Source organism: Chelon labrosus, assembly GCF_963514085.1.
Source record: "Chelon labrosus genome assembly, chromosome: 3".
NCBI lineage: Eukaryota > Metazoa > Chordata > Actinopteri > Mugiliformes > Mugilidae > Chelon > Chelon labrosus.
The window spans coordinates 21,123,203-21,139,828 of record NC_140339.1 but is presented as its reverse complement, the minus strand read 5'-3'; the positions used below and the strand labels follow the sequence as shown (position 1 = coordinate 21,139,828).

General features: G+C 41.3%; 1 protein-coding gene across 1 annotated transcript in view; it reads right to left on the bottom strand.

Moving 5' to 3' along the window:
* Positions 1 to 1,764: 1,764 nt before the first annotated feature.
* Positions 1,765 to 16,626, bottom strand: part of galnt2 (UDP-N-acetyl-alpha-D-galactosamine:polypeptide N-acetylgalactosaminyltransferase 2) — a 52,949-nt gene continuing 38,087 nt past the window's right edge. The window contains exons 8-16 of the mRNA XM_084574908.1: positions 15,957 to 16,044; positions 14,587 to 14,674; positions 14,367 to 14,470; positions 12,552 to 12,678; positions 9,036 to 9,128; positions 8,210 to 8,293; positions 7,714 to 7,840; positions 6,480 to 6,599; positions 1,765 to 6,377 (exon numbers count right to left, since the gene is read on the bottom strand). Of these exons, the coding sequence (XP_084431034.1) occupies positions 6,222 to 6,377; positions 6,480 to 6,599; positions 7,714 to 7,840; positions 8,210 to 8,293; positions 9,036 to 9,128; positions 12,552 to 12,678; positions 14,367 to 14,470; positions 14,587 to 14,674; positions 15,957 to 16,044 (987 nt within the window). The 3' untranslated portion in view covers positions 1,765 to 6,221. The remainder of the gene's footprint in view (positions 6,378 to 6,479; positions 6,600 to 7,713; positions 7,841 to 8,209; positions 8,294 to 9,035; positions 9,129 to 12,551; positions 12,679 to 14,366; positions 14,471 to 14,586; positions 14,675 to 15,956; positions 16,045 to 16,626) is intronic.

The window sequence follows — 16,626 nt, the reverse complement described above, 5'->3', positions numbered from 1 at the left end:
GCAATGACACTCCTTGATGGCAGCAACTATCCCCAGCAGGATGCAGCCTGACACAGACACACACATAAAAACGGTTTAGGAACAACTAAAAAAAACATGAAAAACAGCACAAGGTGTTGACCTGGCCTCCAAACTCCCTAGATACCAAACTGATCAAGTATCTGTGGGATGATCCACAGAGGCCCCTCCCCTCAACCCATAGGACCCAAAGGCCCCCACTAACAACATTGTGTTGCCAGACACCACAGGACGCCCTCAGAAGACCCATTTCCATTTTTTGATGAGTCACAGCTGTTTTGGAGGAACAAGGGAGACCTACACAATAATAGTCATATTGTTATGCCTGATCGGTGTATGCTGTATATTTATCACAATATCTGACGTATAGTTTCACAAAAAATTGGTGAAGCTGTGAACAGTTAGAGAAGTCACTTTAGGACCATAAAGTCACGGGCTGTCTACGGCCACAGTGCCTTAGATGGCTCCTAGTGCGCTCACTGGTCTCTATGTGTATACACGGAAGGATTTAATGTAGAGAAGGAAGTCCTCACAGGTGTTCATATATACATGGCAAATAAAGCTAATATAAATTTACATTTACAGAGATGTAAATTGTGTGACCTGTAAACAGAAGGTGTGCCATTTCTTCACAAAGGGTATTTATCTGTTATTGCCAGGATCCTTTTTAGATTGCTGCTGGGTTTTTTTCTGTATGTCTAAATGCATCTCAGTGTGAATTTGTTAAATGAACTACGATTCAGTTCAGTCAAGACTAGCTCTGGACAGTAAATATTTATATTAGCTTCAAGAAAATAAATAATTATTATGTTACTGTGATAATGCATGTGTCAGAGTAATCTAATTATATTGCCGGAGAGAATCGAGTTCAAGAATTATTGATGGGCCCACAGATGTGGCCAAGGCCTCCTCGACCAACAACAGTGTTGGACCTCATGAGGTTGAGGCTGAATGAGAGCAAACCTTGACAGTCAGGTTCTGACATCTTGCAGCAGACCTTCCTAGAGGAGTGAATACTATTGTAGAGGACTCGTTAATGCCCATAAGTAAGGGAAATGATGCTGAAAATCCCCAGAACGCTGTGTCCGTCCACTTTCTTTAATTTTTCATGCTGCAGAAACACAGAAGAAAACTTACACTCCTCTGCTTAGTAAAAAAATGTTCACAGAACCTAAAATCTAGAGTTAATGTCAAATGTTAAATAGCAACACGGTGCAAAACGTATTGGAACACAGAAGGGATGGATCTCTGTCTTTACACTACTGAAATTTGAAGCTTGGTTTATCTTGGGGCAATGGAATAATTTCAGAAAACGTATTCAGTATATTAAGACACACAATAGGTTGCTAAACCAGAGACAACAACCGACTGATGGATAGAAAATGTTCCCTCTTTAAAAATATAAAATTCTTGTATTGCTGCCACATGGAGCATCATCAAAGTCTAGAGGAAATAAAGACAGAATTGATTTACCACCAACTAACAATCTGACTCATTAGCAATAAAGTATTTTAAAGCATTAAATATGATCCTGGAGTTGCAGATAGGGTTCAGATCAGCGACCTGCATAACTGTGAAAACTGAAACAGAAACATCAATTCATGTTCTATATATATATATAGCTTTCACCATCTTCCACTGAGGCAGACAAAACACTTGACACAGTTGAGCTTATTTATATATATATATTTCTATATATATATATATATATATATATATATATATATACATATATAGAAATGCATTTATTTAAGTTAATCATTTCCTCTCATTCAAAGTTGAATTTCTGCAGTATCTATAAAACAAGGGACAGTTAGAAGCGCTGTACATCGGACAACAAAACTAGGAGCCGCGGCCGAGTACGCTGTGTATATATGTACATTCTGTACACACACTGACGTAGGTATATACAAAAATATACACTTTTACATGTGTGACCCCTCCTGTCATATCCACCACCTCGTAGTTTTAAACACCAGTCATTCAACAACATTCCTTTTTTTAAAAAAAACACCAATCAGTTCATGTCCCTCCTTGTTGATTACCGTTTCATCCGTTATCACTGGTTGGTGGGATTTTTACAGTATGCTGTCTATTATGTGCAGGTTCAGCCCCTCTTATGCCCTGACTCACTGTCACAGCCGTTCATAGCAAAAGATGGAGGAGCTTAAGCAGTCCTGAGCTGGATGTCTCAGCAGAGCTTTTCACATATCAGACAGGGCTCTCCTCCTTTTAATCCTAATAAGGGATTTGAAGTGGGCACAGAGGAGAATATGTCCCAATTTCAGGACAAATCATGACCTAACGTCTTGTCCCCGTTTAAAGGAAAAGCTGAGAGAGCACACAGCTTGACCTCCACGCCTCCCCTTTTCTTGAACTCCATCAAATACACCGTTGATTGTTTCCCTCCAGAACACAGTGACTGCCAGTAAGAGAGCGCTACAGGCTACAAGTGGGGAGGATGCTTTTTGTTTGCCCACTTGTGTTCAGTTCTATGCCGACTAATAAAGACACCTGTTTCTAGGGTTATCAATATTCTTCCTCGCTTTGAATGATGTTTTTAACTATTTCCAAATGGCTGGCTCTGTCTCAACAGATGTTTTGCAGACATCGAGTTTAAGGACATCAGATCAGAAAACTGCCAATCTTTCACTGACTGTTTATTGTAAAACTCGCAGGTCATCAGCTGAGACCTGTCCTCATTTCGATGCCTCTCTCCTACAGCTTGAATTAAATCTGGAGAGAACAATAACACACACAACAAAGAGTGGGCAATGAAACCCGAACCCTTTCCAAAGACTTTTACCCTTTCTCATTCTTCCTCATACAGAGAAACCAGGAAGGAACTTTGGCACATTGTGCTAAAGATGTAAACATTTAATCATCCAATCAAAACGAGCCGCTGGATTTCATAATTATTACAGTCGTTTCCTCTGTGTAGAGCATAAAAATAATAATAATAATAATAATAAAAAATAATAATTAAATCTTCATAAGAATAAGACTAGCGTAAAAGGAAAAAGCTGTGTGAAGTGTTGCAGCAGACAATATGGCCCTGGTCATGATCCTGTGTGGTTTGGTTCGCGGAGCAGTTTTCTGTTGGGTTAGCAGTGTCAAAAGGACAGTTTATAAAGCACAAAGACAATGACATATGAATAAGAAAAGAAGTCTCTGGCTGTGGATTGTGTGTGAGAACTTAAAACTTCAAGTCCCTTTTTCTGTCCTCCAATTGTAGCTCACATAAGCGTGACAGTAGAGGGCGCTATACACCACGCAATACATCAGCACTGTGGTGAGGAGGTTCAACATTTATACATGTAGCCCATTGACAGACTGAATGAAAATAAATAACCAGGGAAAATAATAGAATTTGGAACCAATCTGTCAGAGGACATCACAGACTACAGATCTCCTCCATAACTGTTATTAATAATCAGAACCACTGATAATGGCACCATTTCTGCAACACATGTAAAACAATCAATTTGATGTTTTCATTTTAAAATCTTTAATTTTCCATTGCGCGCGTCTCTTAACCTGCAGTTAATGTCCATGTACCGAAGCTTCTGATTAAATTCACAACTGAGGAAAAACATTTTAAAACTTAAATTCCAATCGACTCTTCTTCTGTATTGCAACACTATTAAGAAATTAAGACACTGAATATATATATATATATATATATATATATATATTTTTTTCTTTCCTTTTTTTTTTTTTTCCAAAACAGAGTGGCAAACGTTTTTTTCTAATTCAGATTTGGGCCTCCGAATCTGGCCTCCAAACATTCCTCACACCTACAGCCGGCCTTTATTAGTGTCGAGCGGCCTCATATCTGTGGGTCATGTGCCTCGCAGCACAATGCAGCAACCTGTCAAGTCACAGGATAGGCTTTTCAACCAGCTGCAGTTTCAGCTGACCTGGACAACTCAACTCGCTCTGCTTACAGATGAACATATAAGACAAGGCAAAAACATCAGCTACAAAGGGGAAAAAAAAAAAAAAAAAAGCAGAAAACGAAAGCATTGGAGAGAAGATGCAAAAGTATCAGACAACACAGCAAACATAACAGGCTGTCTTTGTCGGTTGGCAGCTCAGTAAAATGTTTAAAAAAAAATAATAATAAAAAATCTAAGGAACTTTTAGAAGGAAGGACCTGAAGGTGCACCAGAGAGACAGATTAAGAAAAAGAGAGAATATCTGCAGCTTGTTTCTAGTCACTCCAAACTTAAAAATGGGAGACATGATTTTAAAATACTTCTGTTGTACAGTGTATCCGTTCAGATATACTTTGTGTTAACATAGTTGCATTGAAGTTGTCAAATTAAACCAAAACTTATTCCCCTAAACTGAAGAACTAAAGCAAAGTAAACATGAAAGGCATCAGACAACGGACTTGAAAAAAAATGATAAATGTACTGTAATTGGTTTCGGTAGCACTTTAAAGAACAAACAGGAAACAGTCTGAAAAAGTGGCACTGTGCTGATTGTGACGCCAAAGCATTGTTGCTCTCAATAAAGTCGCTCGCTGAAATAAACAAGAGTTGTTATTTATACTTCGTATCAGCAAAAACTGAGCAGTCCTGCTTGTGCAATCGGGAAATTCTGCTCACCTTTAGCGGAAACACAGTGACAACCAGTAAAACCTTGTTTACTGCAGTTTCACAACAGATACTACTTCTCTACTGCTACCGGTGGAACATGTTGGTGGTATATGCAGTTAGAGGGAGCTTTTCAGAACGCACATCATGTTTCGTGGCTTGACTACAGTCAGGACTGTTGTTTTTTCGTGGCATTGCTGAAATAAGCAGGTTTTACTTTGTCAATAATAAGATGGACCTCTGATAAATTGCATTATTAGTCATCTTAGGAGTTTACCATGTGTAGACACTGTTGAGATTTCTTCTTTAAATTTGCCAGCGCATGCACGGTGGAGCTGAAAGTGGAGATGAGAGCTTTAAAACACTGGGTGTTATTATGAACGTCGCTTTCACCCATTAGAAGGCAACACTCGTTAGCTCTGGAGAAGCTGCAACGCAAATGAAGTTTGTCTCTGATTATTAGACAGTAACGCTCCTACGATGGCAACATTAGACACAGGCAAAGGACATTATCTGCGCAGGGAAACAAGGATGGATAAAGTGAATTGCCCCACAGGGAGCAGTACGAGAGCAGCTGGAGTAAGTAAAGGAAAACTTAATCTCTCCTGAAACCCAAATCCTTTTAAAATTCGGTTCCATTTGTTGACAAAAGTAAACAATAAAGATTTATCAGAGACTTTTTTTTCTTTTTTTTGTCTGTGTATTTTCTGCGTAGAAGTGAGGATGCCGCAGCCGCCAGTGCTGCAGCTTGAAGACAAACAGTGAAATCTTCACGGTGGGCCTCACTGACATTTTCCCGGGCAACAACCCAACGCGGGGCAGAGAAGCACCGGCCCGAACCCCTTCACCTCCCCAAGACCCAATCTGTAGAAAAAGAACTGTGTAGAAAACAAAGAGCACTCTTCTCTCCACCTCGCCTCCATTTTTCTCTGTTGCTCCTGTAAAGCGATGAGACTAAACGAGAGGAAAGGCTCAAAGATTTGCGTTGGTTTCCTCACTTCACATCACTCAACACCCACACCTCCCCTGAAACCACAACCCGGAGCCTCCTCCGTCTCCTGTCACAGGATTGTTTCAAGAACAAAAAAAAAAGCTCCTGCAAGTCTCCAAGGAGAATTAATAGCAAGAAATAAAAAAAACATGAATAAGAAAATAAAATAATTATGCCAAAAGAGTTCCTTTTCACCAGCATTAAAGAAAGAACAAAAAGAATTCACTCGTCATTTGCCTCTGTGACCATCAATGAAAAACACTGAGGTATGTAGTTTGAAACAAAAGCCTCTTCATCGCTCCTGTCCTCAACATGATCATCACTGTCACCTTCCATCCACCATATACAGTCAGTTTCCTGTTTGCACCATTAGGGTCTACAGGTCCCTCCCCCAGTGGGTGTGGCTCATCAGTTTAAAGACGGGGGGAGGGGTGAGCTGGGGGTGTACACAAGACTGGCTGCACCTCTGAGGAGGAGGAAGAGCAAGAAGGATCCAGTCATCCAGTTTGTCTTTCTCCTCAAATCTATCCATCTCAAGTCTCAGAGTCCGTTGGTGTCTCTATCCAATGTCCAAGTCTCCTGGGGGAGGGGGGGGGGTCCGCAGCGCCCCCCTACGATTGTAGATTGAGGGTGAACTTCCACTGTTGGTTGAGGCTCGGGTTGCAGACCTCCACGGTGAGTCCGCCCATCCTGGCACTGCGGCTGTCCAGGCAGAGGTTGCTGCCCACGTGACGGAGCTTGGAGTTGGACTCAATCTGCTCCCATTTCTGCACCAAATACACAACAGTGTTACAAATATCCACTTACTGGAGCGTTTATTTTTCTCATCTGCAGGCAACAGTGAAGCTGCTTTAAACTGATGCATTTACCTGTCTGCTGTCATTCTCTCGACAGCCTTGTAGTTTGATGAGGGAACCAGCCGTTCTGTCCACCACAGTCAGACACAGGTCCATGTGTTTAACCGATTTGTCCTTGGTCAGGGCCCATTCCTTCACAAAAAAATGGATACACGTGAAAAGATTAGTAGCCAGGCTGGAGGGATGACTTTGGATTTGTTCAGTCTCTCCATTTTAACTCACAAAAAATTTATCAAAAAGGGTTTGTGTGCACTTACAAAACACAAATGACAATTAGCAGCAAAGGAGAACAAAAGACTGGCCTTAAATTAAGTGTAAAATATCCAGCAGAAATCAAAGCGAGAACGTCTTCATCAGAGTGGCTGATCAGGCGTGTTCTTCAATAGTTTCCCTTTATATCTATGAGGCTCAAGTTGCTTTGATTCAACGAACAATAGAGGAATTATACAATAGAGGTGGTGTTGAGAGACTTTATTTGAGTACCTGTGTCATATTATACTCTACACCCACAGGAAGAATTGACAGCGTCCACCTTAAAAAGCCAATGTGGCCAATAGAGCTTCACCGTCATTCACAGCTCTAACTCTAACTAAAGGGCGTCACCCAAGGCTGCATTGAATGTCGAGCTAGATTTGATGCTGCAACATTTGTTTTTCAAACTTGAAAAAATACTTATGAGGCAAGAATGGTAAAATAATGAGAAGTAAGCCCGACATGCAAAGCCAATGGTCTATAACTCCATAACTCCAAGTGACAGCAGTTTTCTGCTCTGCACCTGTCATTCTATTTTAGGACAAAAACTATTTGAGAAACTGCTGACAGAACTACACCAGTACAGGCCGACACGCACACACGCACACACGCACACACGCACACACACACACACACACACACACACACAGGCACAGAGCACACCCCTCACATTCACAGTGCTCCAAGACATTCATGCTTCCTTGAAGAACACTGCACAGAGACACTGTTGTTACATTAAAGTTTCAGTAGCCGAACCGAACTAGAAACCGGTTCTCTTCAGCCCCCCCCCCCCCCGACCTTAGTGTGGAAACAGCTTTTCAGTTTTTGGTTACTACTAAAAGCATCACTTTGTGTCTTACGTGTGACCTTTAAAAGCTAAATCCTTTAATTTACCCCCCGTGCTCTCACCGCATGTACCACCACCTGCCACCCAGGTGTCTCTCGAGCAAGGATTTCTCAGTCTGACCTGAGTGTGTCGCCTTGGTAACGCTACCTGGTTTCCCCCGGCGTTGTGACATTCGTAGACGCCGACCACCCCATCAGCAAAATGACCCAGGGTGTCCAGACAGTTTCCTCCCTGCTGCAAGGCTCCGAATGCGATGTCTTGGTGGTCGGGGACCCTGAACACACCAAAGAATAAAGTGGAAGTTTATATTTCATGGTTATTTTCAATCATCTACTGTGATATTTCTGTTTTATTACAAGAAGATGAGAGAGTAGGACAGGAGATCCGTTAAACTTTATTAAAGCCATTTAAGTATGTGATAAACCTGCAATATAATGATGTTCTTGATCATAACGGTTGGTAATGGTTACTCATTAGTGCCACTACAGTCATTTGAGTCTCTTTAAAACATTAGATCAGTCACACTGGTCTTACAAACCACACTGTGGTTCAAGTTTCTAAATTCAGCTCACACTATACGATAACATACAGAACACGGCACACATCCCATCAAACTACAAAAAAAGTGCGTTCATTTCTTTACCTGAGTTCAGGGTAGACGTTCTCCAGGTACCACTTGAAGGGCTTACAAGCTAATCTCTTCTTCATCTCCAAACGACTCTGGATACTGAGGGAGGGAGGGAGGGAGAGAGAGACAGCGTGAGACCATGAGAACTAAAGCGTTGATCTCTTGTGGTTTTCAGCATTCACCAGTCATTCTGTAAGGGGCAGAGAGTGGAGGCCCAGGGCACGTCTGAGGCTACGTCCTTTGGGGAAAGTAACTGCTTAGATTGGCACTAGAGGGGAGATGCCAAGCATATTCCCACAAGGTCACATAATAAGTGTTTTTATCGTTGTCTAGCTACGCTGCATGAATGTGAGAGTACACCCTAATGCAATGTAAGTAACAGAAAACTCACAGAAATCTGTTAAAATGAATAACATACAATTAAACGAACATAATTAAAATCAACATGAACACCAATCCATCTGCCAGCTCGCCTTAAACTATCATTATTTACTATTTACCCATTTCAAAGAGCTTTGTCATCTGATCCCTGCTCCTCTTCACCGATTCTAGCTGTGTCCATTATGTTCTTTTGCTTTGGCGTACGCTCTCATTATTTCACATTAATCCATTTAGGATGTCAAATAATATGGCAGTCTCTTAAACTGTGCAAATTAGGCGCTGACTTTCTGTCCTCTCTCGAGCCACATTAACAGCCTCGTGTCACCTCAATACAAAGGGAAATCTTTTTACGGCTGACATGCGGCTGGCAACACAATTAATACGTCTGTCTCTGTGATTCTATGATTGAGCTATATTATTATGTCAAATTCCTGCAGAGCTAACACTTCGAATTACTTACTTCCCATAGGGCACGTTTCTCGCCGAGGGGACAGCAGCATAGTAGAAGTTTTTATACTCATCCATCCAGACCTCTGCTGCTCTCCTCGTGTTCCTGAGAGAGGGGTGAGAAGATGGGCAGTTAGTGGAGGTGAGGGGCACGGAGAAAGGGAGACATGAACGAGAGTGAAAATAAAGAGTGGTGGTGGCAGAGAGATGGAAAATCAAGAACAGAGACAGCGGCTTGAGCACCAGTGACCACTGGGATACTCTACCTGACTACAGCCATTAGAGGGCAGAGTTCAGTTGGTTACACAATTGTGTGTGTTTATTTTCCCACTTACTGGAGTCATTAGTCAACAGAGTCTACACTGCCAAACAAATTGTTGACGGGAAAAATGGTTTTTCTGATGAAATAACAGACTACAGTCAGACCATGTGCCAAGTGATGTCACTGTGTTTTCAAAGTCTGACACTGTTGCTCCCTACACTCGATCACGCCAACGCTACGAGAAGAAAAATGCTATTTTTTTACAATTTGACACAAGAAAAGTACATTAATAGTCTCTACGACTATCCCAGTTTTAAAAATTCAGGACTAGTTTGTACTGGTCAGGCTGATGCTGGACTACACAGACACTGAGCGTTCGGATTAATTTACTGTAGATCTACACTGATCAGCCACAACATTAAAACCACTGACAGGAGAAGTAAATAACATTGTCCATCTTGTGACAGTACAATGTTCTGCTGGGAAACCTTTGGACGTGGCATTCATGTGGATATTACTTAGACATGTACCGCCCACTTAGACCAGACCAGGCACCCCCACCCCATAGCAATGATACTCCTTGATGGCAGCAGCCATCCCCAGCAGGATGTAGCCTGACACAGGCACACACACAAAAACAGTTTAGGAACAACTCAAACTGCACTAGATCCCAAACTGATCAAGTAACTGTAGGTTGATCCACAGAGGCCCCTCCCCTCAACCCATAGGACCCAAAGGCCCCACAGGACACCCTCAGAAGGCCCATGTCCATTCTCTGAGTCACAACTGTTTTGGAGGCACAAGGGAGACCTACACAATATTAGGGCATATTAGGTCATAATGTTATGCCTGATCAATGTATAGTAGCTAAAAGCTATTAAAGCTAAAACATTTGATAGTAGAGGTCACTTCAGGTGCTTAAATACTAGAGAATGATGTTTAACAACATCAGTTTTACAATCAGAAAAGAAAAAAGAGACAGTTCTAGGATGTCTACTATTAATAATTTCATCATTTCAAGACACTGATCAGATCAACTGAAGATAAAAATAATTGTTTGTATCCCTGTTGTGTCCCTGTGGATTCACTGGTTTAGAAGAAGCTGCGTTTGTCTTGGACTTTCATCAGCTATAACCGACTACAGTAGAAATTGTGACCAAGGAATTCAACTCAAGGAGCAGTGAATGTCTCCGTTTGAGCAGCACCTTGGCCTTTGTGACACTTCTGTTAATACATACCCAGACCTTTCCAAACACAGCACCCCCTTACAGGACAAACATCCGAGGGTCAATGAACATAAAATTCAAATGCTGGGGCTGCCACCAGATGCCTTTCCAGTACTTCAATATCTTTAAAATGTATTGCTATTCGTAACATTCAACCCAGTCGCCCTCTGCGGAAAACTCTCAATTTTATCTTGATCCACCTGCACTCAGCAAGAGAGACAGGTCTGCAGGGACTTGTCTTCACATTTATTGTAAGCTGATCCTGCCTCAACATGTCCATTATAACTTGGCAGTGTCGGAAATGATGCTCCCAGATGAACAATTATAATGTCATCCAGGCGGACAAAACAGGTGCCATCTCGCAGCTCCCCGGGGTCACTGCCAGCAGCCAAAAGGACTGAAGGGCAAGACGGTGAAATGAATCAGCAGCAAAGCACGAATGAAGCTGTTCAGATCTATCTAGGGGAACGCCACTGTACCCATCAATTAATAAACAAAGTCATGAATTGTAGGAAAGGGTTACGTGACTACTGTGTTCAGTTTTATGTGAAACATCTTGGGATTGTCTAATCTCTCAAACTGTTTGTTCATACACATCCAGATGGATTTTTATTCATCCTGTAAGATCCTAGAGTGATAAGAGGACCTCAACCTAAGAAAAGTTAATACAATCAGAGTCCATATGTCAATCTTCTTGTTTTTTTTTCTCCTTTTGAGACCACTGAGAAACCACAGCCATTTTAAATTCTCTGTTATCTGGTTATTGATCCACCCATATGTTCCTCATCAGGACCATGAGGGCTTGTGGAGTTCGTTTCCAGGGCTGGTTACTTGTGTTTGGAGACTGTTTCAAAAGGACAGACTCCTTTCTTTCCATGCATCATGCTCCTAATTACTGGCGTCTGGTGTTTGTCACAGCTATGAAGGTCAGCATAGACAGCATGTTTTTTTTTTTGTAAAATATGGAGGCAATTATCCCTTTAACAACATTTTTAGTGTACTCTAATTGATGGTGTTTTTGTCTGAATCATCCAACACTGGTCTGAGTCTCAGCAACGCACGCTACATACAAACCAAGGCCACAGGCAATAATTCACATAACAATATGCGAAGCAAATAACCATAGTGCTGAAATTAGAAGTTATTTTAATATGAAATATGAAAGAGTCAAACACAGGTTAAAACCCAGTAAAATTTTAAAAAGTCATAAGATATCCCCAAGAATTAGTGGTAGAGCACCGTGACATTAGACATGTACGCACATTAAATGCCATCTGAGGTTACAGTTATCATAAAATGGTGGACCCTGTTTTTATTCATTAGCTCTGAGGTTTTCAGTCACGTAACATGGACTCTGTCAACAGACCAACATTTGCCCACATGTCATGAAACTGTAGACTTTAAAAATTCCCATTCCTGTGAACCTCTCATCCACATAGGGCGTAAAGGTTGAACCACTTAGTAGCTGTCCTGGAGCTTTCAATCATATCCTTTTATTTTCAAGTGCACAAAAAAAAAATCTACTAAAAGAAAATCTGTTATCTGCTGATGATGTGTTAAGGTGAGAAATGAACGATGCGTTAATGTGTTTATATTTCAGCGTAGAGCTTCTCTTACAGTCCTAAAAATGTCATCACAGTTAAGTCAAATAGAAAAATATCCAAGAAAACATGATTATTTAGTGTTTGAAATACCTTTAAAATGATTTTTTGTTCACCCACTCACACACTGATGGGATGGTTAAACCACTGGGAGCATTTTAGGGCTCAGTGTTTTGCTCGGGGACACGTTAGCGTGTGCACAAGTCGAGCTGGGGACTGTGTTGAATACCTGCTCTTCCTGAGCCGCAGGATAATATTCCAGACACATTGCGTGTGATGTAATTGAGGGGAAGCACATGATGCAACATGGGAAATGCATTCAAGCAAATGAACTAATGAAGATGATAAGTGGATCCCGTCTGGTTGATGAGTTTTCAATATTTTGGGCGTTTGTGTGCTGTCCGTGTGTGTGTGTGTGTCTGTGTGTGTGTGTGTGTTACCTTGCAAACACAGTGCCACTGCCGCCAGGGAACGTATACGGATGCTGCTTTCTAAAGACGTGGCCAACCCTGCTGCAGGGGATGATCTCTAGACTGCCGCCACACTGCCACACACGAAATGAGATCTCTAAAAGACACACAGATAAAAAAAAAACAAAGAACATGTCAGTTAATTATTAGAAGCAGCTGGTTAATTCGTTCTGTCTGCACCTCATGAATGTTCACTCTGCGTTGATATTGTTAGGTTCACTCTCCAACACTGTGTGCATGTGAGTAAGTGTCGTCTAAATGAGCACACGAGTAAACCAGTGTGTGAACTGTCAATCCAGTCATGATTCAATGTACTGCCTTGAGAGGAGCGTGATTCACTGCTGGCTGCTTATTCTCACAGAGTTCCCAAATGAATTCAGACAAAGGCAACAAGGAGACACAGCTGCCATTTTATCATTGGACTGTTTGCAAATGATCACTATTGTGTGTGCTGTGGTTATTTTCACTCAGCGCCGACTGTAATCATTACCACTGTAATTTTCTAAGATCAGCTGCACTGAAGACGACACTTTTACCGGGATATGACAGGAAAATTACTGACGGATTTTCTGCTCATAATGTTCCTGGCATGGAAACGCTGATGAGCTCATATCAGAACGTGATACACATCCATGGTGCTACTTCAGCACCAAATATCACAGGAGAGCGGAGCTTGAGAGAGCAAGCTACAGTAGAAGCTGTGGTTCTCAGAGCACAAGCAGAGCATTTATGAGGAAAGGAATTACATTTAGGTGCCAAGCAATTCTTTCTCACAGAGAAGAATATCAGAAGCTTAACTCCATTTCATGTCAGCTAATCATAAAGACTGGGAACAAGAGGAAACAGCCAACCGTGCTCTATCTCAAAGTCAGAAAATCCACATAATGAACATGCCAACAAGGAGTGATTGATAAGAAGTAATCTTTTTATTTTTTTTTTTAAATAGAACATTTATTTTTCAACATCATCCTCCTCCTACATTTACACTCTTCTTAGTCCATGAAGCATAAAGATCCCTTCTTTCTATAAGTCGGCGTCTTGGACTTCAAGGACATGGTCCACAGCAAAGTCATCGCCACCGTCATAATGGCGACCACTGAGCTCATTCTTCTTGAATTAAGCACCCTCTCTAAGAGTTGCCACCATGTCCTTGGGTATGTGTAACAAGAGCTATATAACTTCCCTTCCTTCTACCTTAAGCATCATCCACATATAAAGCTATTTGCTCATGGACATTGCTGGCTCGATTCACCTCGGCAACCCTCTTGTACATTTCCCACCCCAAACGTTTCAGAGTGCAACATGCATCTCCATCTAGGTTCACCCAACACATTTGAGCCCTCTATCAGGATGATTCATATGTCGTTTTAGGTCATTTACAGTCAAATCCTGACCTGTTTACACAGCAAGCTAAGCCACATGACAAACTTAATCCCTGATGTATCTGCGATGTAAATTAACAAATATACTCATTTACATAGAGCAATGCTAGCAGTCCACTGCTGTTTCTAGTGTTTGTAATAGCTAAGCCAACTAGCGGCAGCCTTATACTGAAAGGAAAGATATGTAAGCGCTGAAAGGCGTCTGGAAATGACCATCACGAACGAGACAGCTAAGTATACGGACGCTAATTGATGTAGTTTATTTTCTGTACTTGCAGCTTTACACGACTTTACACTCCCAATCTTTTTATTTCTTTTTTGTTACTTTCACTTATCAAGAATTTCTGTTTCTGTCGGACATCTATAATCACCATCATCACTCAACTCAATTTGCAGCACTTACCCAGGTTTTCTCCTCCCCATACATCCATCATCATGTCGTACTTTCCCAGCAGCTCAAAGTAATCCTTATCCATGACAAACAGACCTCCTGCTATCATTGGAGTCCTGCAGGGGCAGAGGGAAGAGCAGCCAGGTGGATGGAGAAAGGGGATTAGAAGCGTGTCAACCGTGCGTGTGTGCAAAGTCAATCAACAGTGATTCAGACTGTGCGTGTTTCCTACTTTATGGGGGCAATGGGGTTGCCTTGTCTGGCTCGTCTCTGCTCCACAGTCATGTAGTCCCATTTAAACACCAAATTCCAGTCAAAGCCTACCAACATAAACACAGGAAAAAAACAGCACAATTACGACCATTATATGGGATTAAGTAGGAATCTGGTTATGTAACGATATTTGGCAGATTCGTATTAGTTGACTGGGTACATCAGCTGCTGCCTGATTTCACATGTCTAAAATAAATTCAGCAGAGTACAACCCCTAAACCTTGTAATAAATGTAGATGCACACCAACTATTGGCACATAGTACACCATTAATATACAGTTTATTAATACAAAATTATACAATACTCACAGCAACGTACACTAATCATGACTAGTCAGTAAGTGCATGGTGATGTATTTATCTGCAGAGAGCCTGCCCTCTCCTCTCCTTGTATTTCCTTCCTATTTTGCTGTGTTTCTTGGCTACAACCTTTGCAGAGTTGGTTTGTAGCCTATAGCCATTAACAGGGCGCAGGGTGTGAGCAATTTATATTTAGTTGTATTAAGAGCTGCAGGTCTTTAACACACACACACATCCCTACACACAAACACACAAAGATACACAAACTCAGCAGAAGGCCACAGTTGACAGGATGAAGTGTGCCCCTTTGGCTGCATTCAGATTAAATGCTGCACCTTGCTGCAGGGTCGTGTGGAAATGTGGGGTTGTTTATTTGTGCTTTAGAATGTAACCACTATCAAACTATACTGTTCTCACAAACGCCGCTCCCTCTCTTCACTCACTCTGTAGCTTAATAGACCACCGCTAGTCTCTCTCAATGAGCAGGAGAAGAGGGGCCAAGTTGTAATATTGGGTTGACAAACAGCAACCAACAAATCTTGCATAGTACACCTTTAAACCTTCACATTTTATTTAATAGCAGTACATTACAGCAGATTTTAGTTACAGTAAAATGTCAATTTAATGATTATATAGAGAAGATGAGTGGTTTAATTTTTTCAGCCGTGAACAGCTCTTCCAGTTCCTGTGTGCGGTGGATTGTAGAAGTAAGTTGACATACTTTTAATTTATGTCAACCAAGCCTCTCTAAACTAAACATTCAGGATAAAATTAGCATAAGCGCTGGATTTGTGTATGAGAAACAGCAACAGCAAAAACTGTTTATGCAGCAAAACACTGGATGCCAAAACAACAAGTATTAATGCTGCAAGTAAGACAACAGTAGTCGCTCATTTTAACTGAAAGACATCAATCCTTCTAAAATATAATGAACTCGCAGCCCTGTTGCCAAGCTCTACTGACTGAACTACACAGGAGTTGTGTGTGTGTGTGTGTGTGTGTGTGTGTGTGTGTGTTTTTGTACTTTACCTCCTTTCAGATCGGCAGAGGCTCCCACATACTGAAAGTTGTCCATGTTGATGACATCTATGATTGGAGAAACTACTCTGGTCTTGTCCTGAATGGAGAAGATGGAAAAAAATGAATAGCAACTATTTCAGCTATGGATAAACCCACAATGCGCTCAACAATAAATATTTATTGCAAGTCAAACAGCGCAACCAAATGATGTAGAGCTCCAGACGACTGAGCACTTCACCGTATTTGTGGAATTTTGAAGCAGAAGTAAATACCACAATCGACAGCAATGATTCATTTGTTTAGTTTATGTATATGTGGAAGGACTGAAAGCAAAGCAGCTTTGTCCTTTTCACACCAAATCAAAGCTGAGCCAAAACCAGCAGAGCCTCATCACACAGTACTTTAGAGAAGGGATTGCTCAAGTGCAGCTAAAGCAAAGAAACATAAAGTCAATTACTCCAACGTCAGAATGCTTTCGATTTAGCTCCAGGCTTTTATCAACTTGGGAATGACAAAACACAACATTCAAGAGGATCAAATCCAGAATTAAACTATTCTTAGTCTTATCAGATAAATATATAAAGAACAACCTCAATTTCACACACAGTGCCCCACTTCAGATCAATATTGCAGTCAATCAAGAAAATCCTTTTTAAGCCATTATCAGAAGGCTTCACTA